The following is a 20,406-nucleotide window of genomic DNA, read 5'->3' as shown; positions in this document are numbered from 1 at the left end:
TCCTAAATTCAAGTGTACTAAAATGTCGGAGGAAGATGGGGCTAGAAAGGCGAGTTCCAGGCGCTGCTTTTTCCAGCCAGTTACCCATTGCATTTTCGAGCTCGATGGTCTGCTGATAGACAGCGAGCGTTTGAGAACAGAATCCGTTCAGAACATTCTGGAGCCCTATGGTCACACGTATAGCTTCGATCTGAAGATGAGGTGCATGGGCAAGCCGGACTCCGAGCAGGCTGCGCTCATCGTAAACACCTTCAATCTGCCCTTCAGTCTGACGGAGTTTGAGAGCCAGCAGGAACTTCAGTGTCGTGGCAAAATGGGTTCCATTCGACTGATGCCTGGTGTGGAGCGTCTGCTGCATCACCTGGAGGAGTGCCACATTCCCATGGCGATCGGCAGTGGCAGCTGTCGGGACTCGTTTAGGATAAAGACCCGCCGGCACTCCAGGCTCTTCGATGTCTTCCACCACGTGGTCTTGAGCGGCTCCGACGAAGAAGTCAAGATGGGCAAGCCCGCTCCGGATATTTTCCTCACCACCGCCTCTCGTTTCGAGGACTCGCCGGAGCCGAGCAAGTGCCTCGTCTTCGAGTCTTCTTTGGTTGGAATGGAGGCTGCTCTGGCCGCCGGCATGCAGGTGGTCCTGGTGCCCGATCCTCTCGTATCCATTCGAGCAAGTGCTCCGGCCACTTTGAGGCTGCGATCGCTGGAAGCGTTCAGGCCACAATATTTTGGACTGCCTCCTTTATGAGACACCAATACCATGCAGTTTGAAATAAAATGTTGAAGCTTGTCAAGCTTGAGAAATATAGACAACATAACCATGTTTCTAGTGTAAATTTTCGTATTTTTAGACCTTGATGCAGATAATGTTGATTTAAATTCGTTGAAAATTTCTCCAGCCCCGAAATTCGTCTGGGAGAAAAGGAAGATGTGCACTTCCGGCTGCAGGACCTGCAAATCTCAACCAGCTTGTGCTGGCTGTTCCCCAGCGTGCTGCGGTCCGTGTATCAGCTACTGCATTTTCGATCTGGAAAGTGCCGTCTTTGGTGAGACTAGAGCTGAAGAAGTGCCTTTGTAAAGCAGTGTGTCTTTTCAGATACTCGCCACGTCTACCGGAAGGCTCTCAAGGAGCTGGCTCGTGGTTTTGGTAAGAGGATCCCAGATATTTTACACGTCCAGAGTGGGCCTATGACGACGTCGGAGATGTCCGAACTGTTTTGCCGGAAACTCGACATTCCGATGAGTTGGGAATCGTTTAGGTACGAACTTAACGAGCGGACCTCCCAACTGATTGCAAATCCCCCGTTTATGGATGGTATCGAGCGGTTGGTCCCGCACCTGCGCAACTCCTGCCTGGAATTGGGCCTGATCACCTCCAGCAACGAGGTGAACTACTGCGCGAAGATCCGCGGTCGGGAGGACTTCTTCGAGAACTTCTCCACCGTGGTCTGTGCGGATGACCCGGAGTTGAGGGCCTACAAGCCCGAGCCCGACGTCTACCTGATTGCCATGTCCAGGCTGGGCGACGCTGGACCGGACTGCACCCTGGTTTTCGATGGCACTCCCAAGGGCGTTCAGGCGGCGAGCGATGCTCGACTGCCCGTCATAATGTTGGCCGACAAGGACCTGCCCTGCTGTTGGTCCGAGCTGGCCGCCTTGCGCTTCGTAGCCGCCGAACTATCCATTTTAAATTTGAGAGAATGAGCCATTAGAGCAGATCTATAAGAAAACATGTGTTTTTGTAAGCTAATAAAAATAAGAGGAAATTTCTCCACAAAGGAGTGCGATTGTGAGTGAGAAGGTCCACTTTGTTTTCAATGTCAGTGCTCGGCCAAATTCGTAGAACAAAATTGAAGTGTTGAAAAATTTGTTAAGTTCGGCCCAAAAATGTGCAGTGCGTGCTGTAAGTCTTGCAAGGCTCCGCCAGGATGTTCCCGCTGTCCACCGATGTGCTGTAGTCCGGGCATCAGCTATTGCATTTTCGATCTGGAGAGCGCCGTTTTCGGTGAGGTAGTCATCGCACATATGGCCCATGTAACTAAGACCAGACTTCCCATATAGACACACGTCATGTCTATAGGAGGGCCCTGATTGAGCTGGCCTCGAGTTACAACAGGATGGTTCCCGAAGCGGTCCTGATGCAATGTGGTCCCATGGAAACGGCTGAGATGGCCGAGATGGTCTGCCGGAAATGCGATCTGCCCGTGAGCTGGGAGTCCTTTCGCTTCCAGCTGAATGAACGAACCTCCGACTTGATTGCCAATCCCACCCTGATGCCCGGAGTAGAGCGGTTGGTCACCCACTTGGGCAGGTGCTGCATGGGACTGGGCCTGGTCACCTCGTGCTCCGAGTCCATGTACTGCACTAAGATCCGGGATAGGGAGGACTTCTTCGAGAGTTTCTCCTCGGTGATCTGCGCCGATGATGCGGACTTGAAGGCCCCAAAGCCGGAGCCGGATGTCTATTTGATTGCCATGAGGCGGCTGGGAGACGCCGGACCAGACTGCACCCTGGTTTTCGATGGCACTCCCAAGGGAGTCCAGGCCGCGACGGACGCCCGACTGCCGGTGGTAATGTTGGCCGAAAAGGACCTTCCCTGCTGCTGGTCGGAGCTGGCCACTTTGCGTCTGGAAACCCTGGAGGAGTTCGACCCGGAGGAGTTCAATATGCCGCCGTACAGCTGCACGGAACCGCCTCCCCGGAAATCCAAGCCTCCAAGTCGTCGTAGTACCCAAAAATCCGCGGCAAGTCAGCGGGATTCCGCTGCCCTGAAGAAAGCTGATGCGGATGCCGACGAGGGGGAGGAGGAGGAGGGCGAAGGCCAGGAGGTTGCATAGTGCAAATTGTTCCGGATTTTATTGTATTGCATCTTTGGGAATAACTGGTTAATATGCGTAGAACATACTGCCACAACTAGTAAAAGTGATAAGTCATAAGCGCTGGCTTTAATATGTCCATTTTTGCATCCGCTGGTATTTCAACCCTTCAAGCCAATTCATACGTAGTTAACAACTCAGCAGATTTGCGGTTCAATATCCGTCCAAATGCAGGCAATCTGCCTAAAAGCTTTTGCAAGTAGAAAGGGGGATTTTAACTTAAAAGCTTAGCATATTAAATCCTAGCTGCTGTGAAAGATTTGCTAAATGCACGTGTTCATTACTTGGTGTTAATGAAATGCCAATTAATTGAAGCATTTTTCTTGTTACTTTGAGTTGAAGCATTGAGTTGATCCATAAAACTCCGAGCTGCGATAAGCCGACTTAGCATTATTATAAACTATTGAAAAGGGAATTGTTTGCTCATCTGCTGAATAATGAATATGGTTTAATTGAAAACGCTTTCGGGATAACAAGGAAATTGAATCCTATCAGCGAGCACACACTCATAGAAAAAAGGCAATGCAAATTCAGATGGAGATTAAAGAGCATTATAAATAATGCCGATTGTCTGAATTTTGCCATTGTTCCGTGTTCGTTGTTCATTGGCATTTGACTAGCTCATCAAGTGCTTTCAATTAAAGATGATTAAGCGTTTTCCATTCTCCGCATTCACTGGATTCGCATTCTGCAAGACAATAAATCCCGGTTGCGTTCTGCATTTTCTTGCCGTCATCTTTGCTCTGTCTCTCTGCCAAAAGCCAATTGTTTGACAATTTAATTATTCAACACATTACGCATACGCAGTGTGCGCCAGTGTGCGAATGTGTGCGACTGTGTGTGTGTGTATGTGTGTGTGTGTCTGCCGGTGTCTACAAGGGTGTAGACATGCAATATGTTTGCCTAGTTGCAGATGCCAACTTGCAACTTTCAGCCAACTGCTGGCAACTTATAATTACTTAATGTTCAGCTCGGAAAATGTGTCTCCTGCCCCCAAAAGTCGGGCTTAGCCCCACGACTCCTAAAAACGTCAGATGGCGCAAAGTGAATAAACCTTTTAACTCTTTACACACATTTTTTGGCCTTATTTTTTAACTTTTCCCTGGCTTTTCTTCCGTTTCTGCCTAATGAACGGGCGCCACAGGAAGCACTCAAGGGCGAAAAGCTCAGCAGAACTGAAAATGCATGAAAATAGTGAAAAGAAATCGCATAAAATGGAAAGTGCCATGAGGAGTAAAAGTAAAAATAATTGTGAGCGTCAAACGAAATCTGCGATTTTTTAACAGCTTCATTTAATTAAGCCAAGAAAAAGAGCCACGGGGTATCTCAGATTCAGTGCGAAGTAAGCTGACTGCTGGTAAATGGTAACGCATTTAAGCCACAAAGCAAACAAAGGCACCAAAAGTTAAAGTAACACGAACATTAAATTGTTGAACATGTTTTAAAACCAATTCGATCGATAAATCTTTGATAACCTCTTGCTGAGCAATATGTAATTTTTGCATCATTACATGCCAATGGCAACGCTTTTCGACTACCGAAGCCGCATTATTTCCGCGATTCAAGTGCTCCTGCGATTTTGGCTGGAACAGCAACGCGGATTAACATGTGTCGACCAGTGCTGAAAAGCTTTTCATAGTCTTACCCAGCATTCCGCTAAATTAATGTTAAAATGCAAGGACGCAGGAGGCGGGTGGCTGGGCGGGTGAGGGTCGCGAACCGCCATCCTGTGGTTTCTGTGGGCGTGGGTGTGCATTCAGAGTGAGCTTTGTGCGAGCCTTGTTATAAAGCATTAATCAAGCATACCTGCTGGGCAATCCCCAACCCCAACCCAATCGCAATCCCCACTCTCTTTCCACTGCGGCCTTTGCCTTTGCTGTTTGTGGTGGCGACAACGACGCACCACCCAACCACCCAACCACCCAGCCACCCAATCCCCCCTCCCCCGCAGGCCACTCGTCCAGTGGCTCAAGCCCACGGCCACCACCATTCAAAAGGGCACTAAATTGCCGCTCATTATGATGGGCTGGCATAACACGTATGCCCTAGTGGTGACAACGTGACTTAGGGTATTAAATTAGGGTATAATATATTTGAACGCTTAAGGTAGAAAGCCAGATGCACGTGGCTTGAAAGTAACTCAAAGGTTCCGCGATTGCATTCATACGTAAATTAATCATTTAAGTGACTATTGTGAAATAGTTGGGCTATTTCTAGTTTCACGCTGCCATCTCTGCCTGCTAAACCAATTTGTGTACGTGAGTATGTGTCCTTTTGCAATTTTCCAGCTAAATGGCATACATTAATTAACGGTTTTGTGCGACAGGCGACTCGGGTCCAGATCCAGGTTCAGATTCAGGTCCAGACCCCAGAATGGCATTCATTCCGAGCCTGAGCCCCCCTTCCCCAGCTGCCGGCTCACGAAAAGATTAATGGTGCGCTATTAATGTGTAATGACAAATGTTAGTGCCCCGAATGCCACGCCCCCGCCACCGCCAGCGCCCCTTTCCAGTTGGAGGTTTTAATCTCGGCCGTGAATGGGTTTCGTGCCTCCTGATGGGCGGAGGTGTCCATCCATTTGCGAAAATGATTGAAATAAATATTTAATTAAGGTGCCAAAGTGCAACAGCAGCAAAAGCAAAAGCAGCAGCCAGGAAACAAGGCAAAAAGCAGCTTGCTCTAAATTTTCATAAAAAATTCAATGCCACGCTCCGCCAACAGCCGACAACGATATGCAATAAAGTGCGGGCAGCAAAATGTGTCACCGTGCTACAAATAAAACCAGACGGGGACTTGGGGGATGCGCAAATCGAATGGGGGATACCCTGGAAAGGCAAAGGCGGCGGGTTCAAAAGGGAGGCTCAGTGATGATTTTCATGTAGCGGGTATAAGGTAATGAAAAATGGAAATGATTAAGTAAGTGGCTCAAGGCTGCAACATTCCATGTGTGCTAATGGCACCATGCCCCATGCAACGAAATAAAAGCGAGGAGCAGCAACATCAAAATCCCTACCTGCAACTCCAGCGGCAGCGCCAAAGTGACAACAACAGAAGTCGGGCCAGATCGGAGCGAGGACTGGAGATATGGAGCAGGAACGGGCGGAGGAGCCCGGTGGGGTGGACACTTTGACCAACTGGTGTGCTGTTGCGGCAAACAAGTAAATAAATGACAAACTAAAGCCAAATTAAGTAAATAAAATTGTTGCCGCTGTCAGGGGCATAAAGTGACGCCTGACACGGACACGAGAACATGGGGCCAGGACATGGGACACAGGACTCGGTTCCTGGAGACTGACAGGACACAGGTTGGGGATCTCAGACGCAGGACTTCAGAGTCCTGTGACAGGCCTGAAAATGTCAACAAGTCGACTGCGAGCAGCAAAAAACGTACAAACACACACGCGTCTGAAATGTTGCAACAACTATGGTTGAGTCAAAGATCAGGCTGAGGTTAAAGGTTGCGAGAACTGGATTGCCTGAAAGGCATTGGAAAATTAAAATGAGAAAAGGACGATAACCTCCGAGGACTTGCAGTCCGGCCTAGACAAACCCAAAAGACTTCTGGTTCGCATTGGGCAGACAAACGCTGACATCTGTCAAAACGAAAAGCGCACAATTTATCACAGGCAACAATAACGCAAATAAAGCCCTCAAAAGTACTGTGGGGATCCAAAGAGGAGACAATAGGAGCTCGATAAGTGGGTAGCTGCGGAGTAGTATGGACTGCATGATACCCAGTACGGTAGTGCGATGCACATGCTCCTAATCCAGCTGCAGTTAACCCTTTTCCCATGTGGCGTAGCATGTTTCCTTAATCACCACCACCAGCAAAGCCGCCAGCCTTAAAGCGACAAATGGTAACAAAGGGGTATTAGATGGACACCCAAATCCGGAGCTCAGCAGTGCCAGGAGACGGGAAAAGTGGCAGGATGAAGCGGAAGAGCCTCAGCCTCGTTGACGACAATGGAGTTGGTCAGGCGGAGATAGTGGCCAAAAAGAAAGGGGAAACGAGACGAGCCCAGCTCGGGTTGATGATACGTAAGCCAAATGAAAAATCGACTCCCCAAGTGGGTGACTTCTGCATGTGTCCTTGCGGGTCCTTGCAGCCTCATCCATCACACCAGCCCGAAAAGGGAGCAGAGACCATGAAGGGGCATGCAACTTCCGCCACTTCGCAGGGTCTTCTGTTATCCGTTGCCTGTTTTCAGATTATTTTTGTTTAAGTGCGCGATTATCCAGCGAATAATCTGATGGAAATTCGCTGTGTATTCATGTGTAGAAGGCTATTAGAAAGCAGAATTATTATTGTGCAAAATGGTACAATTTAAACAAAATTAGCTGTGGATACTCTTGTTAATATAAACATTTTCCTCAATCGACGAGCTATTTTAACAAATTATTTTCCTTGGAAAGCCTCTTATATCCTTGGAACATTTTGCAGAGCGAGCTCAAAAGCAACGTACCATTTTAATTTTTGTTACAAATTCGGAACATTTATTTTTGTTTAATGAAAATTTTCCCCGACTTTCTATCCGGTGCGGTTTTTATTGTTTGTTTCGCCCTCCGCCCCCGCCACCCGTCTTGTTTATGTTTAATTTGGACTTTTGTCATGGTGGAGAATGGGAATCCCCCGACCCGCACTGCGATAAAACTAATGTTGACTTTGGACTGACCCGCTTTGCTGGCTCATATATGAATACACATGGATGTACAATGTACACTATACATACGTGTGCTTGGGCAGCAAAAAATGGCAATAATTATAGCTGCTGAGGTCACAAAAAGTGAGCATATTAGTGTGCGTATGTTTCTGTGGTTCTGGGTTGGTTTTTCTAGCTTTCTAGCGGCCAAGAGAAATGCAATTACACTCGTATCTATTGCACTCGCAATTGTTCCGCTGCCAGTGTGTTGGTGTATCTGTGCATCGGTGTGTGTTCAAGTTATGTTGTGCAATTTTATATTGAGGTCACTGCTGCTGACAGTAATTTATAAAAGTTTTGTTCATTTTTTCCGCCCGGGGCACAAAAAGGTCAAGAGTTTTGCTCATTTGTAGTCACTTGATGGCTGTGGCTGTGAATGGCGAATGGCGAATGCGACTATGCGACTATGCGAGATTAAATTGGAATTATGTGGGCACAAAACAAAGCGGTGAGCGAATCTACCAGCAGATTTGCAATATCATCTTTGCGGGGCATAAATGAAATGAAATTAAAAAGTTCCTTTACTCTTAGGAACTCGAGCACTATGTACTTTCCTTCCTAAATTTGAGATGCATGGTCTGCTTTTGACAAATATTTTATTTTAACTATAGGCTGCAGTGCCATGGCCTAATATTGCTATATTTTCCTGCGATTTGAGTTGTAGCACAGCTTTTGCTGCAGCTAAGCATTTGCAACACGCATTTCAAAAACGCTCTTTTCAGCATCTAGAAATCTGACGAGAACGCGATTCGAACTTCTCGCTGGCGCCATCTATCTACTCGTCGCTTCAAAAGTGCCACTCAATCTCACACTCCCACTGCGCAGACTCAACTCATCCCGGAGCGAAGGCACCACACTCATTCAGCCCAGTGGAGGCAGAGACCCGGTCTTCCGGAGAGGAAGACAGAGCTGGAACTTCACTTCGACAATGCAATAGGTGGGCGCAGGATGTGGTGGTCGAAAGGTGGGCGCCACTTTCAAGGGAAGCGGGACAGTTAGGAGCCCTGCCTGTAATGTCATAAAAATCAGTGCATAAAGTAGCAAAATGCGTACAAATATTAATAAGGCCTTTATCTGGGGCTCGTTGGACGTAAACCCGATTGCGAGGCACTTCGATTTGACGACCAGTTTTGGCCTTCAAGTGCGGCACCTGCCGCGCTTAAGCGAGCCATGAAATATGCATGGGAATCTGTCTGACCCAACAGCCCAATGGAAATGGGGATGCAATGGCTCGGAACACCGGGAACGGGGTGCCACATGGCGAAAGGCCGGGGAGACAAGGCCAAAAGTCGTCGAACTGTGAAAGCGGCTCAAACCAACTATAAACACCCACTCGACACAAAAAACATTTTCATATGCTGAGCCTGCCGGCCAAGTGTAAAAGCATTTCGCAAAATACACACTCATACATATGCCGGCGCGCTGCGAACTTTATTAATATTATTTTTATGATTATTATTGCGCCCTGGACGTGAGCTGGCATAATTACCCAAACGATGTCCTGTCCGAAATTGGCCAATCGCAGTGATAATAAAAACGCATAAATGCCACCGCCGCCAGCACATGGAAGCTCGGCGGACAGCGACAATATTTTAATTAACTTAATTAAGCAATTTTTATTTGCCCACAGCCAGGTGTCCGAGTCTCCGTGCTCCCATTGTTTGCCTTCTGCTGAACCGAAGGACACCATGAATGCAGGACTTAACCCAAAAAGCATTATCCCCTGTTTTCAGGTCTGCAGTGTGCCGTGGAAAATGTGGCCTACAGTCGATAAAGGCCATAGCGCCTTTAAGCCTTAAGCCCCTTCCCACCATTCATAAGTAAGGCATGAGGACCAGCATTCAATTTAATTGGCATCAGAGGGGTTAGGTTAAGTCAGCACAGCGAAGTGTTTGGAATTTGGGCAAAACGTATCAACGCAACGTCCAGTGTGCATGTGCGAGTGTGCGTGTGTGCATGTGTGCATGTGTGTGTGAGAGTTTGCGCGTGTGTGTGTGCGAGTTGACAAGGAACGAGTGTTCGGCGACCTCCTCCGGAAAACATCGGTGGGCGCCGCAGTATAGGGGCGTCCCGGGCGTCCCAGGCATCCCAGGCGTCGTGGTTCGGTTAACCGCTCTTGAAGAGCAGAATGGCCACCTGGCCCAGGTAGAAGTAGATGAAGTGGCGCGTCTCGTGGGTCACATAGGATCCGAAGTTGCGGCCCACGATGCAGTGCCAGGTGGGGTTGTACTTCTTGTCGAACTCCTTCTTGATGAAGGCGGCGATGTCCTTCTCGATGTTGTACTTCTCCAGGGCCTGGGTGGCGCAGTCGACAGCGTCCTGCTGCATCTCCTCGCTCATGTCCGCGTTCTTGATCACCGCCTTGCGATCCGACATCGTGACTGGATTGGATTAGATTATCCCTCTTGCTGGTTATCTGCGGAAAAGCTTTGGGCGCACCTCAGTATTAGTACTATATTTGATTTTAGCCGACTCACTTTGGGGCTCTTGCTATCCGGCTCTTGCTCTGTTCAATGCTAATTTTTTGTGAGCTGCCGCTTTCGACTTCCGGTGCTATGTCAAACTGACGCTTGCTTTGATTTGCCTTTTTGGAATGTCAAACGTGCATTTCTCACTCTCGCTCTCGCTCCCTCTATCTCTTCCTCTCCTTCTTTCTCTCTCTTTCTTTCCCTACATCTACGGCTATTGTCAAACCAAAGACACTAGAATAATAAGCTGCGAAACGGCCATACATTTGTTTTGCACTATGCAGCCACTTTTTTGGTGGCAGCCATAATTGCTCTCTCCCCGCTCGCGTAAAATTGAGAGCATTCAAATCTAAAAATAGAATTCACTTGCTTGTGTGAGTGAAAACAGTAAGTAAAAAAGTGTGCATGTGTGCGTAGATTTGCTAGAAGACACGAAGAACCGAATTTGATTATTGTTTTGGTCAATTTCGTTGTAATCTATAAAATATTATTTATCAAATTAGAATATAACAACAACACACATTTTCTATTATAAAGTAATTTATGAAATTAATTAGGTACATTTTCTTCACCTATTACTATTTCTATGATGTATTTAAATATTTATCCTGTTAAGGCAATGCAAAATTAGAGTTTTTTACATGGTGGCAATCGATTACAAATAATATAGATTGAAAGTCCATAAACTTCTGAAGTGAAGGACATATTTTGTCAAATTTACAATACATGAGCATAGGTGTGCACACAACAGTGATCGACATCGCTGTATGCGTACAAGAGAGCTTCTGGCTCTAGGGCGCTCTACGATTACAAAAATGTGTATACCCGTTACTCGTAGAGTAACAGGTTGAATAGCCGATTTGATCTGGCCATGTCCGTCTGTCCGTCCGTATGAACACGAGATCTCAGGAACTATAAAGATTGAGATTCGGCATGCAGATTCTAGAGACATTTACGCAACGCCCAAAACTGTCACGCCCACACGTTTGAAAAAATTTAAATCTTTTTTTTTTAATTATTTTATTTTTTTACGCATTTCTATCAATGTTCCACAAAATTAAGAAATTTCTCGTTCGCACTTCCACTAGCTGAGTAACTGGTATCTGATAGTCGGGGACTAGACTATAGCATTCTCTCTTTTGGATAACCCTTATTGGGTTAATATATTTTGACGTATACGTCCGCAGTAAGACGTTTAATATCGGAAATATACCAGTCCGAGTGAAATAGGTAGTCCCCATGAGGAACTGGAAGAACATCTGTTACTTGCGTATTAACATGATTTATAGAAAGTTTTTCCAAAATGATATCGTGCTGCAAAAGGAAGGAGTTCGTAAAAGAAACCTGCACTATAATGTTTTCTTTATGAAGACTCACATCATAGGGGCAGGAATGATTTAAGTTTGAGTAATCTTTAAATAAATTGTAAAGGTAAAAAGCAACTGGATTTGATTTTTGGTTTTTAAAAAACCTGCAGGCATCTACCGTAACGTTATAGAGAAATGGCTTATAGCCATTTAATCTCTGAAATATTGCTGCGTTGACCTGAAACGACTGAATATAATAATCCATATGCTATAAATATTATGCTATATTTACGAACTTTTACTTTGACAACGGGCGTCTTCAGCAATTTCACTTTCATTGAAATGTACTTGTAAGTACGATTAATCGATTTTATAAAGCAATAGTCGTAGAGGGCAAACTCGGGCTGGTGGGAAAAGCACTTAACGTTGGTAAACTCCAATTTGGATATAGCCTAAAAAGGTGTTTTATTAGGTTATTAGTGGGTTGGATATTCAAACTGTACTTGCTAGATGAATTGAACACAAGAAAACACTCAGTTGAACTAGACGAATAATAGAAATCATTTTCGACCGCCGTTATGAACAGTTTCGCTAGCAATGGCAAAATGTATTCTTAAAAAATGTAGCTCACCGATTTATATCGGTAAATATTCTAATAACATATAATTCGTTTTTAATCGCTTTATACATTGTATATATTCCAATTAAACCAAATCTCCCTTTAATAAACTAATTAAATCCTACAACTGGATCAAAGACACTAGAATAATTATAGAATTATTATTCTAGAGTATTCTAGAATTATTCTAGTGCCTTTGGTTGGATGTAGGGAAGAGACAGAGAGAGAGATTATAGTCTGAAGAGAAATGCAAGTTTGACATTCCAAAGAAGAAAATCAAAGCAAGCGTCAGTTAATCAAAGACAATTAGAATAATAAGATGCCTAACGCCATACGATTTTTTGTACACAATTTTGTTGTGCTGGCTCCAGGCTCTCTCGAATTATTGTTGAAGAGCCAGGGAGAGAGAGAGAGAGAGAGAGAGAGAGAGAGAGAGAGAGAGAGAGAGAGAGAGAGAGAGAGAGAGAGAGAGAGAGAGAGAGAGAGAGAGAGAGAGAGAGAGAGAGAGAGAGAGAGAGAGAGAGAGAGAGAGAGAGCGCTCTAGAGCCAGAAGCTCTACAGCGACGTCGATCACTGTTGTGTGCACACGTATGCTCATGTATTGTAAATTTGACAAAATATGTCCTTCACTTCAGAAGTTTATGGACTTTCAATCTATATTATTTGTAATCGATTGCCACCATGTAAAAAACTCTAATTTTGCATTGCCTTAACAGGATAAATATTTAAATACATCATAGAAATAGTAATAGGTGAAGAAAATGTACCTAATTAATTTCATAAATTACTTTATAATAGAAAATGTGTGTTGTTGTTATATTCTAATTTGATAAATAATATTTTATAGATTACAACGAAATTGACCAAAACAATAATCAAATTCGGTTCTTCGTGTCTTCTAGCAAATCTACGCACACATGCACACTTTTTTACTTACTGTTTTCACTCACACAAGCAAGTGAATTCTATTTTTAGATTTGAATGCTCTCAATTTTACGCGAGCGGGGAGAGAGCAATTATGGCTGCCACCAAAAAAGTGGCTGCATAGTGCAAAACAAATGTATGGCCGTTTCGCAGCTTATTATTCTAGTGTCTTTGGTTTGACAATAGCCGTAGATGTAGGGAAAGAAAGAGAGAGAGAGAGAGAAAAAAGGAGAGAAAGAGATAGAGGGAGCGAGAGCGAGAGTGAGAAATGCACGTTTGACATTCCAAAAAGGCAAATCAAAGCAAGCGTCAGTTTGACATAGCACCGGAAGTCGAAAGCGGCAGCTCACAAAAAATTAGCATTGAACAGAGCAAGAGCCGGATAGCAAGAGCCCCAAAGTGAGTCGGCTAAAATCAAATATAGTACTAATACTGAGGTGCGCCCAAAGCTTTTCCGCAGATAACCAGCAAGAGGGATAATCTAATCCAATCCAGTCACGATGTCGGATCGCAAGGCGGTGATCAAGAACGCGGACATGAGCGAGGAGATGCAGCAGGACGCTGTCGACTGCGCCACCCAGGCCCTGGAGAAGTACAACATCGAGAAGGACATCGCCGCCTTCATCAAGAAGGAGTTCGACAAGAAGTACAACCCCACCTGGCACTGCATCGTGGGCCGCAACTTCGGATCCTATGTGACCCACGAGACGCGCCACTTCATCTACTTCTACCTGGGCCAGGTGGCCATTCTGCTCTTCAAGAGCGGTTAACCGAACCACGACGCCTGGGATGCCTGGGACGCCCCAATACCACGACGCCCACTGAAATTTAATCTAAAAGTGTAGCCGTGCTGTGGAAGTCCCGTGCAGATTCCGGCCTCCAAAGTCGTTGAGCTTTTCCATCCACTCTACGTAATGCCATTTGCATGTTGGTCGTGTGACCGATGGAGGGACGTAGGGGAAGGGGATAAATCCGATGATTGGTCAGAACTAAACAATGCGCCAAAGATTTTTTGTTTCACTGTACTCGAACTAATTAACACTGTGAGCCACCATTTATAAATATGTTATTTTTGTAACATATTATTTGTACACTTGCGGAATGAGTTTAGATTACGCGTACTTCAATTTTGTATTCATGATCTGTGACTGTTATGTAGTTAAACTTTAAATTATTCCAACCATTCATCCATAAACAAGAATTAAAATATTATAAATGCCATTGCTTATAATTCATAATAGCACTAATGTATCCATGAGCTATTAACAACCATCAAATTGGAGAGTAGGTAAGCTGGTTTTGTTTTTTTTATACCCTTTACTCGTAGAGTAAAAGATCATGTCCGTCCGTTTGTCCGTATGAACGCCTCGATCTCAGGAACTACAGAAGCTAGAATGTTGAGATTAAGCATGAAACTTCCAGAGACATAATTGCAGCGCAAGTTTGTTTCCAAATTTTGCCACGCCCACTTCTTCCCCCACAAACCGGTTAAACCTGTCACGCCCACACTTTTGAAGTTTTTTCATTTCATTACTTTTTTCCCAATTTCTACCGATGTTGCAGAAAATGTTGAAATTTCTCGTTTGCACTTCCACTAGCTGAGTAACGGGTATCTGATAGTCGGGGAACTCGAATATAGCATTCTGTCTTGTTTTTTATATGTTTTTTGAATTTTTTTTCCTATTTAAATCGGCTTGCAAAATTGATTAAGAGTACATTTTGTTATTGCCAGCGAAACTGTTCATAACTGCGGTCGAAAATGATTTCTACTGTTCGCCTACTTCAACTGAGTGTTTTATTGTTTACGATTCATCTAGTAAGTACAGTTTAAATATCCAACCTACTAATAACCTAAAAACAGTACAGTACTAATAACGCACTTAAACACTTAAACTTTTAGGCTATATCCAAACTGGAGTTTACCAACATTAAGTGCATTACCCACGATCCAGAGTTTTTAGTAGTCGACTATTGCTTTCTAAAATCGATTAATCGTACGTACAAGTATCTATCCGTGAAAGCGCACTTGTTTCAGAAGCCCGTTACCAAAGTAAAAGTTCGTAAATGTAGCATAATTCTGTTTATCTATATCATATGTATGATATGTGATGTATATGATATATGATATATGCTTATATGTTGTCGTTTCAGGTCAACGCAGCAACATTTCAGAGATTAAATGGCTATAAGCCCTTTCTGTATAATGTTACGGTAGATGCCTGCAGGTTTTTTAAAAACCAAAAATCAAATCCAGTTGCTTTTTACCTTTACAATTTATTTAAAGATTACTCAAACTTAAATCATTCCTGCCCCTATGATGTGAGTTTTCATAAAGAAAGCATTATAGTGTCAGGTTTCTTTTACGAACTCCTTCCTTTTGCAGCACGATATCATTTTGGAAAAACTTTCTATAAATCATGTTAATAAGCAAGTAACAGATGTTCTTCCAGTTCCTCATGGGGACTACCTATTTCACTCGAACTGGTATGTTTCCGATATTAAACGTCTTACTGTGGACGTATACGCCAAAATATTTTAACCCAATTTTATTATTTTAAAAATAAAACCAACTTACAGAGGAACATAACTCTAATATTTTTCATTCGGGAACTCTCCAATTCGGTGGTTGTTAATAGCTCATGGATACATTAGTGCTATTATGCAATGGCAATTATAATATTTCAATTCTTGTTTATGGATGAATGGTTGGAATAATTTAAAGTTTTTAATAATAGTCACAGATCGTGAAAACAAAATTGAAGTACGCGTGATCTAAACTCATTTCGTGTGCAGCTGGAAGTAACATAATTATAAATGGTGGCTCACAAGTAAACGAAAATCTTTGGCGCATTGACTATTTCCGACCAACCATCGGCTTTATTCCCTAGTACCGCCCTGAAATAGGGACTTCTCCTACTGTCCCTCCATCGGTCACGTGACCAACATGCAAATGGCATTACGTAGAGTGGATGGAAAAGCCTAACGACTTTGAGCTTCAAATCAGAATCGCATGACACGAGTTTGAGGCCGGAATTTGCACTTAATATGAAGTTCGTTTATTTCCCGCTGCTCCTTTTCCCAATCCACGGTGAAAAGGTTGTTAAATTCGATTAGACATGCAATCAGCTCACGGGACTGCCACTGCTGGGCTAAAATGTTAGATTGAATTTTAATAACAGCACTGCGCGGACACTAATCAAGTAATGCAACCAATTTTGAACGGGATCGAGGTATACTCGTATAGTATGTGTGTTCCTGAGCCCAAGAACGACAACATTGTGAACAAATTTCTCTTGTTTTCCTAATGAAAACGCTAATTTATTGGACACACGCCATGGTAATGGTCACGGTTCTTTGGGCTGGACTTTTCCGAGCCTGGTAATCTAATTTATAGCCGGTTTGCTGGGCCTTGAATGCAGGATTTTCCACATCCGCTAGGCTCCCATAACTCACATTTAGCCAAATCATTTATCACAAATTTTTGCACAATATGTATGTTGTGCGGGCCGGAAATGAGAAATGATGCCATTGTATTTGAGCAATGAACTTTGATGTTTCGCTGGTGGGCGTATTCAGATCTGTTAAGAATCACGTCTTCTTATAAATGAAGTGGATAAAATCCCAGCCCTGCTTAAACCAATAAGTTGCAGCCCTGACATGCAGCATGGGGCACTTTGTGGCTGCACTGCATTTTCTGACAGGACTCACTTGCGAAAATGAAAAGTAACTTCATAACCGCACGCTGAATCTTCGCTGCCCTGCCACGCCCCCTTTTCCTGCTACGCCCCTGCGCCACATCCGCAGCGAGCAAGAGCAACACAATTGCACAATATTTCCGGGCGAAGGTAATAAATAAATTGCATACGTAATTAAAATCGACGACTCTGCGCAGGACCCTCGACTTGGCCACCTCCTTTTCAGCCGCAATTACAGCAACAGCGAAAGGAAAACCCAGTGGCAACAACAATAGCTGGAGGAACAATGCGAACAAAAGTTTTCTGACTCGACTCGTCGTGTGTGCTTCCCCTTTAACGTCAACTGTATTTCTTTACCCATTTCCCATTTCCCTCTTACCTTTCTCCCCACTTGCCACGCTTGCCACGCTTTCCCGCTCCTCGGTGGCTTTTCTTGCCTGTTGGCAGCTCTTTTGTTTTTAACCAGAGTTGCATGCGAACAACACGAAAATGGTTAATGGAGGTAATGGGGAAATGGGCTGGAAGGTAAGCCTCGCCGCGTTAGGTTCTTCCCTGATTCGGGGAATCCCTGCTGGGCCATATAGGTGTATCGACGTCAGATTGGCGAGTCCTTTCGAGGAAATTAAAATAAAATATAAATCCTAAGCTTGTGATTTAGTTCAGATAGATGTGAATTCGGGTAAGCTTTCGCCTACCAGTTGTACCATCGAAGGCGATTATACCAAAGCGTTTGTAGAGTATTGTTTGCTTTTAATTTCACTTCATGAGCAATCAACGTCACCGCCGACAAGCCGCCTTGCTTCTGAACAATTTGCATGACAAAAGCCCAGACTCAGACCTGCAACACGTCAAATGGCGAGTATCTTTCACGACTCTGTTCTTCTCCTATTTGACAAAAGTCGCCCGACGAATTGTGAAAAATGTACATTACTGCACCACTCCAGGGTGCAACTGCCACCGTTCATGTTTCGGGCTTTAAGTTACGAGCGCGAAAGGCTCCGCTCGCTGTCGCCAGGCGAGCCATTAAAAAATCAAAACAAGTTAACGGCAGCGGTAACCGAACTAGCCGAGGCGAAAGGCAAACCGGAAACCGGAAGTGAGAACAGGGCTCAGTGCCGCAAGTTTGCGGTGGCGGCGTGCGGCGTGTGCGGAAGTACACCCATACACACAGTACATCTGGGGAGCGCAGCGCCGCAGCGAGTCGATGGAGCCGAATGGGGACAACAACCATCTTGTTGTGGCGTGCACTGAAAAAAAGGGAACACCTCATTCCTGATTAGTTTGGGGGTATGGAATGCATCGAGTACCGGACATTAAAATGTATTTCTTAGATGCGTTTGCACTGATAGGTGGCTTTAAAGTGTAGCCTCGCATCCATGTCCTGTGACTCCAGACCCGCGATTAGAAGGAAAGATTATGGCTAAAGTGCCGGGGTGTGGGACTGCAAGGTGTTGGTCTGAGTCCGCGGCTCCATGTGTGACATGGCGACCCGTGTTTGCCACAGCGGACAACAAACGAGGGTCATTCCGCCCTTGGGGCAACAAGTCAGCCGTGCGGCAGCCAAGGAGGAGCAGCATTCGCAGCAGCTCGGAATCGAGGCACTCGTGCCCTTGGCCAACTTGATATTTCTTGGGATGGCGCTGGGCTCTTGGCTCGGGCAGATGTCAGCGTTTTGGCATTATAATGCCATTAACTTTGCCATAATTCAGTGCAGTTTCGCAGCGAGAATTTATGCATAATGAGCACGGTCTGGTCCTGCTCCACGCTCCACGTTCCACGCCCATGCAGCTGGATACCCAGCGAGCAAAGTTGCTGCTGAACAAGTTGGTAGGTGAGATACTAGCTAGTTGCACTCCAGCTGGCTGGAAATGCTTGCTGGGTGGCCGGGAGCGCTCGAAAATGAGCTCCTTGTTTGCAATGTCGCCCGCCGGGCAACCAACTGCAGTCGGAGTAGTTGGCAGAGTCATGTAGCCATAGAGTTGGCAACAAGCCGACAAGGACCGAAATCCTGGCATATTAGCAGGACATATGGAAGCGCGGCAGTGGGGGTGGCGGTATCCAAGGGCAGGTGCCATTTCTTGGAAGCAGCCAGCAGAAACTGGAGCTTGGTTAACTCACTTGCACTTCAATAGTGGGCGAGCTCCAGCTCAGCGTCAGCGAAAATTGTCAGGCTGTTTGCCTTATGCTTTTCGGGGTTTTTTGGCTCGACTGCCGAAATTTATGACAACGCACATACGGAACCATTTCCACATGCTGCATACGAGTATTTGCATTGGGCAAATTAATTTTGCCTGCCGTATTTACTTACTCCGCTCCGCTCCGTATTTTTGTGCACCAGTGTAATTGTGGGCCTGCGTCGTGCAAACACATTTGGTTAATTAAAAACGGCTGTGCAATGACTTGGCTTTTATCGCAAAATGCCTGTTGCAGGCTAAGCAGGCTAGTTTTTCTAGGGCACACATCTAAGTTACTAATAGTACTCATGCCCGTCGATGTTTGCTAAAGGGTATTTGCTGTGCGCTTCACAGCCTCCACGGAATATCAGAAAATATCATTTTTTACTGCACTGCCAATCAAACAACATGGGTTTTTCCCGAATGTAAATCGAAGCTCCACTTCAGCGGGCTAAATAAATATGTGTGCCCTCCATCAGGGATATTTATGGTTCTCATTACTGTGCCAGAGCCAAGTTAACAAGTTCAAGTGGCGAAAATGCAGCGCCCACGAAACAGGAGGAGCATGCCAGCACAGGCCATTGTTTGCATGCCCTTTGCATACTTTGCAAACTGCTTTCCCGCTTTTCCTGCTGCTTCGAGAGCATCGGAAAACTTTCACATTTGTCTCTGTCGCACTGAAAGGCGATCAAAGTTTTCGGCTTAAATTTCTGCATGCACTTCAAACACGCAATTGGCATGTGACGACAAAACATACGAATCGAATTTTTCCTATCTGGCTGCCGGTTTCCCGGCTTTGCCATTTTGCCATTTTGCCTTTTTGCCTTTTTATGTTGATATTTCAATTTGAAAAGTTTGACTTAGTTCCTCAGCGCTGGCAGCTTTTCGATTAAAGTTTTGCATGCGGCAGATTAAAACTTTCCCATCCCAAGTTGATGCAACTTTTGTTCCTCCGCTGTTTTCTTTTTTTTTTTTTTTAGCATTCTGTGGCATTTTTAGCATTTCTTGGCCACATCTGTATGTCCTTCGTGGTGTTCAAATACGATTGCCAAGTGGAAATCACCTACATATTCGAACATTCATTGGGTCACTAGAGGCATTGGCGGCAATTGGGGATAAAAGTCAACAGGAAAATCTGTCAGCTTGCTTTTCTTTCTTTTCCTTGCTTCTCAATAGATCGTAAGACGGCCTAAATTGCTCCAGACCAGCAGAATAATAATAATTTCCCCCACACGCACCCACAGACACCCGGGGAAATTCGCTTTCTTTTTAATGTCATTAAGGACTTGTTGGCGTTTTCGCTTTTGACGGTCCACAAAACGGCAAACAAGAGAGCACGCTGGGAAAAATGTAAATTCTTAATGCTATTTCAGCGTAATTTGGCAGTTCGTTAGGCTGGCTCACACTCACACTCGCACACGCAGCCTCGTAAATATGAATAACAACAAAGAGCCGCGGAGAAAGCAGGCGGAGAAAGGCGCAAAAGCAAGTGCGATATTTGCGGTTATTGTGTGTGTGTGCGTGTGTGTGTTTGCCACATGACACATCGTTATGCTTTGTTAATGGACTTTGGGCCCGGTCCAAATGAGGTGAAGTTCGGGCGCAGGGGGACGCAGGAAATGCGTGGAAAGTCTGTCTCGGCATCA

The 20,406-nt window shown here is 45.0% G+C and overlaps 7 protein-coding genes across 9 annotated transcripts; 5 read left to right on the top strand and 2 right to left on the bottom strand.

Annotated features, from left to right (window-relative positions):
* Positions 1-833, top strand: LOC6542260 (probable pseudouridine-5'-phosphatase). Its single transcript, XM_001968246.3, has one exon. The coding sequence runs from the start codon at positions 23-25 to the stop codon at positions 743-745; it is 723 nt and encodes a 240-aa protein (XP_001968282.1). The 5' UTR covers positions 1-22; the 3' UTR covers positions 746-833.
* On the top strand, positions 822-1,790 carry LOC6542399 (pseudouridine-5'-phosphatase). Its single transcript, XM_026979387.1, has 2 exons — positions 822-1,043; positions 1,094-1,790. Exons 1-2 carry the CDS (start codon positions 926-928, stop codon positions 1,699-1,701), a joined length of 726 nt encoding a protein of 241 aa, XP_026835188.1. The 5' UTR covers positions 822-925; the 3' UTR covers positions 1,702-1,790.
* On the top strand, positions 1,787-2,933 carry LOC6540926 (probable pseudouridine-5'-phosphatase). The gene is made up of 2 exons (XM_001968244.3): positions 1,787-2,002; positions 2,059-2,933. Exons 1-2 carry the CDS (start codon positions 1,885-1,887, stop codon positions 2,832-2,834), a joined length of 894 nt encoding a protein of 297 aa, XP_001968280.1. The 5' UTR covers positions 1,787-1,884; the 3' UTR covers positions 2,835-2,933.
* A 6,592-nt stretch (positions 2,934-9,525) lies between these two features.
* LOC6542709 (dynein light chain 2, cytoplasmic) lies at positions 9,526-10,152 on the bottom strand. Of its 2 annotated transcripts, none has more exons than XM_026978748.1 (2): positions 10,051-10,152; positions 9,526-9,989 (listed from the first exon to the last, which is right to left on the bottom strand). In XM_026978748.1, the coding sequence occupies exon 2, from the start codon at positions 9,947-9,949 to the stop codon at positions 9,680-9,682; it is 270 nt and encodes an 89-aa protein (XP_026834549.1). In that variant the 5' UTR covers positions 9,950-9,989; positions 10,051-10,152; the 3' UTR covers positions 9,526-9,679. The 2 variants fall into 2 exon arrangements, with proteins under 2 accessions (XP_026834549.1, XP_001968279.1); XM_001968243.3 differs by having other exon boundaries at positions 9,527-10,000.
* Positions 10,153-11,199: 1,047 nt separating this feature from the next.
* On the bottom strand, positions 11,200-11,934 carry LOC6541255. The gene is made up of 4 exons (XM_001968242.3): positions 11,856-11,934; positions 11,645-11,800; positions 11,419-11,586; positions 11,200-11,355 (listed from the first exon to the last, which is right to left on the bottom strand). Exons 1-4 carry the CDS (start codon positions 11,910-11,912, stop codon positions 11,200-11,202), a joined length of 537 nt encoding a protein of 178 aa, XP_001968278.2. The 5' UTR covers positions 11,913-11,934.
* Positions 11,935-13,179: 1,245 nt separating this feature from the next.
* Positions 13,180-13,922, top strand: LOC6542223 (dynein light chain 2, cytoplasmic). 2 transcript variants are annotated; one of them, XM_026978983.1, is made up of 2 exons: positions 13,180-13,290; positions 13,352-13,922. In XM_026978983.1, exon 2 carries the CDS (start codon positions 13,392-13,394, stop codon positions 13,659-13,661), a length of 270 nt encoding a protein of 89 aa, XP_026834784.1. In that variant the 5' UTR covers positions 13,180-13,290; positions 13,352-13,391; the 3' UTR covers positions 13,662-13,922. The 2 variants fall into 2 exon arrangements, with proteins under 2 accessions (XP_026834784.1, XP_001968277.1); XM_001968241.3 differs by having other exon boundaries at positions 13,189-13,290; positions 13,341-13,920.
* Positions 13,923-14,607: 685 nt separating this feature from the next.
* On the top strand, positions 14,608-15,430 carry LOC6542275. The gene is made up of 4 exons (XM_001968240.2): positions 14,608-14,707; positions 14,792-14,947; positions 15,043-15,210; positions 15,275-15,430. The coding sequence occupies exons 1-4, from the start codon at positions 14,651-14,653 to the stop codon at positions 15,428-15,430; spliced, it is 537 nt and encodes a 178-aa protein (XP_001968276.1). The 5' UTR covers positions 14,608-14,650.
* The last annotated feature ends 4,976 nt before the right edge of the window (positions 15,431-20,406 follow it).

This window comes from Drosophila erecta, unplaced genomic scaffold (genome assembly GCF_003286155.1).
Source record: "Drosophila erecta strain 14021-0224.00,06,07 unplaced genomic scaffold, DereRS2 tig00000055-arrow-pilon, whole genome shotgun sequence".
Lineage (NCBI taxonomy): Eukaryota > Metazoa > Arthropoda > Insecta > Diptera > Drosophilidae > Drosophila > Drosophila erecta.
Note: the sequence above shows the minus strand (reverse complement) of the source record. Positions and strands in the feature narration are given on the sequence as shown.

Bases quoted from the DNA above. Each gene is read 5' to 3' on its own strand.
- LOC6542260 (XM_001968246.3), top strand. From the start codon at position 23: ATGTCGGAGGAAGATGGGGCTAGAAAGGCGAGTTCCAGGCGCTGCTTT.
- LOC6542399 (XM_026979387.1), top strand. From the start codon at position 926: ATGTGCACTTCCGGCTGCAGGACCTGCAAATCTCAACCAGCTTGTGCT. The intron at 1,044-1,093 runs GTGAGACTAGAG...GTGTCTTTTCAG, and splicing joins TCTGGAAAGTGCCGTCTTTG to ATACTCGCCACGTCTACCGG.
- LOC6540926 (XM_001968244.3), top strand. From the start codon at position 1,885: ATGTGCAGTGCGTGCTGTAAGTCTTGCAAGGCTCCGCCAGGATGTTCC. The intron at 2,003-2,058 runs GTGAGGTAGTCA...CTTCCCATATAG, and splicing joins TCTGGAGAGCGCCGTTTTCG to ACACACGTCATGTCTATAGG.
- LOC6542709 (XM_026978748.1), bottom strand. From the start codon at position 9,949: ATGTCGGATCGCAAGGCGGTGATCAAGAACGCGGACATGAGCGAGGAG.
- LOC6541255 (XM_001968242.3), bottom strand. From the start codon at position 11,912: ATGATTTCTATTATTCGTCTAGTTCAACTGAGTGTTTTCTTGTGTTCA. The intron at 11,801-11,855 runs GCAAGTACAGTT...ACACCTTTTTAG, and splicing joins TCTTGTGTTCAATTCATCTA to GCTATATCCAAATTGGAGTT. The intron at 11,356-11,418 runs GTGAGTCTTCAT...TTCCTTTTGCAG, and splicing joins ATCATTCCTGCCCCTATGAT to CACGATATCATTTTGGAAAA.
- LOC6542223 (XM_026978983.1), top strand. From the start codon at position 13,392: ATGTCGGATCGCAAGGCGGTGATCAAGAACGCGGACATGAGCGAGGAG.
- LOC6542275 (XM_001968240.2), top strand. From the start codon at position 14,651: ATGATTTCTACTGTTCGCCTACTTCAACTGAGTGTTTTATTGTTTACG. The intron at 14,708-14,791 runs GTAAGTACAGTT...TTAAACTTTTAG, and splicing joins TATTGTTTACGATTCATCTA to GCTATATCCAAACTGGAGTT. The intron at 14,948-15,042 runs GTTCGTAAATGT...TTGTCGTTTCAG, and splicing joins AGCCCGTTACCAAAGTAAAA to GTCAACGCAGCAACATTTCA.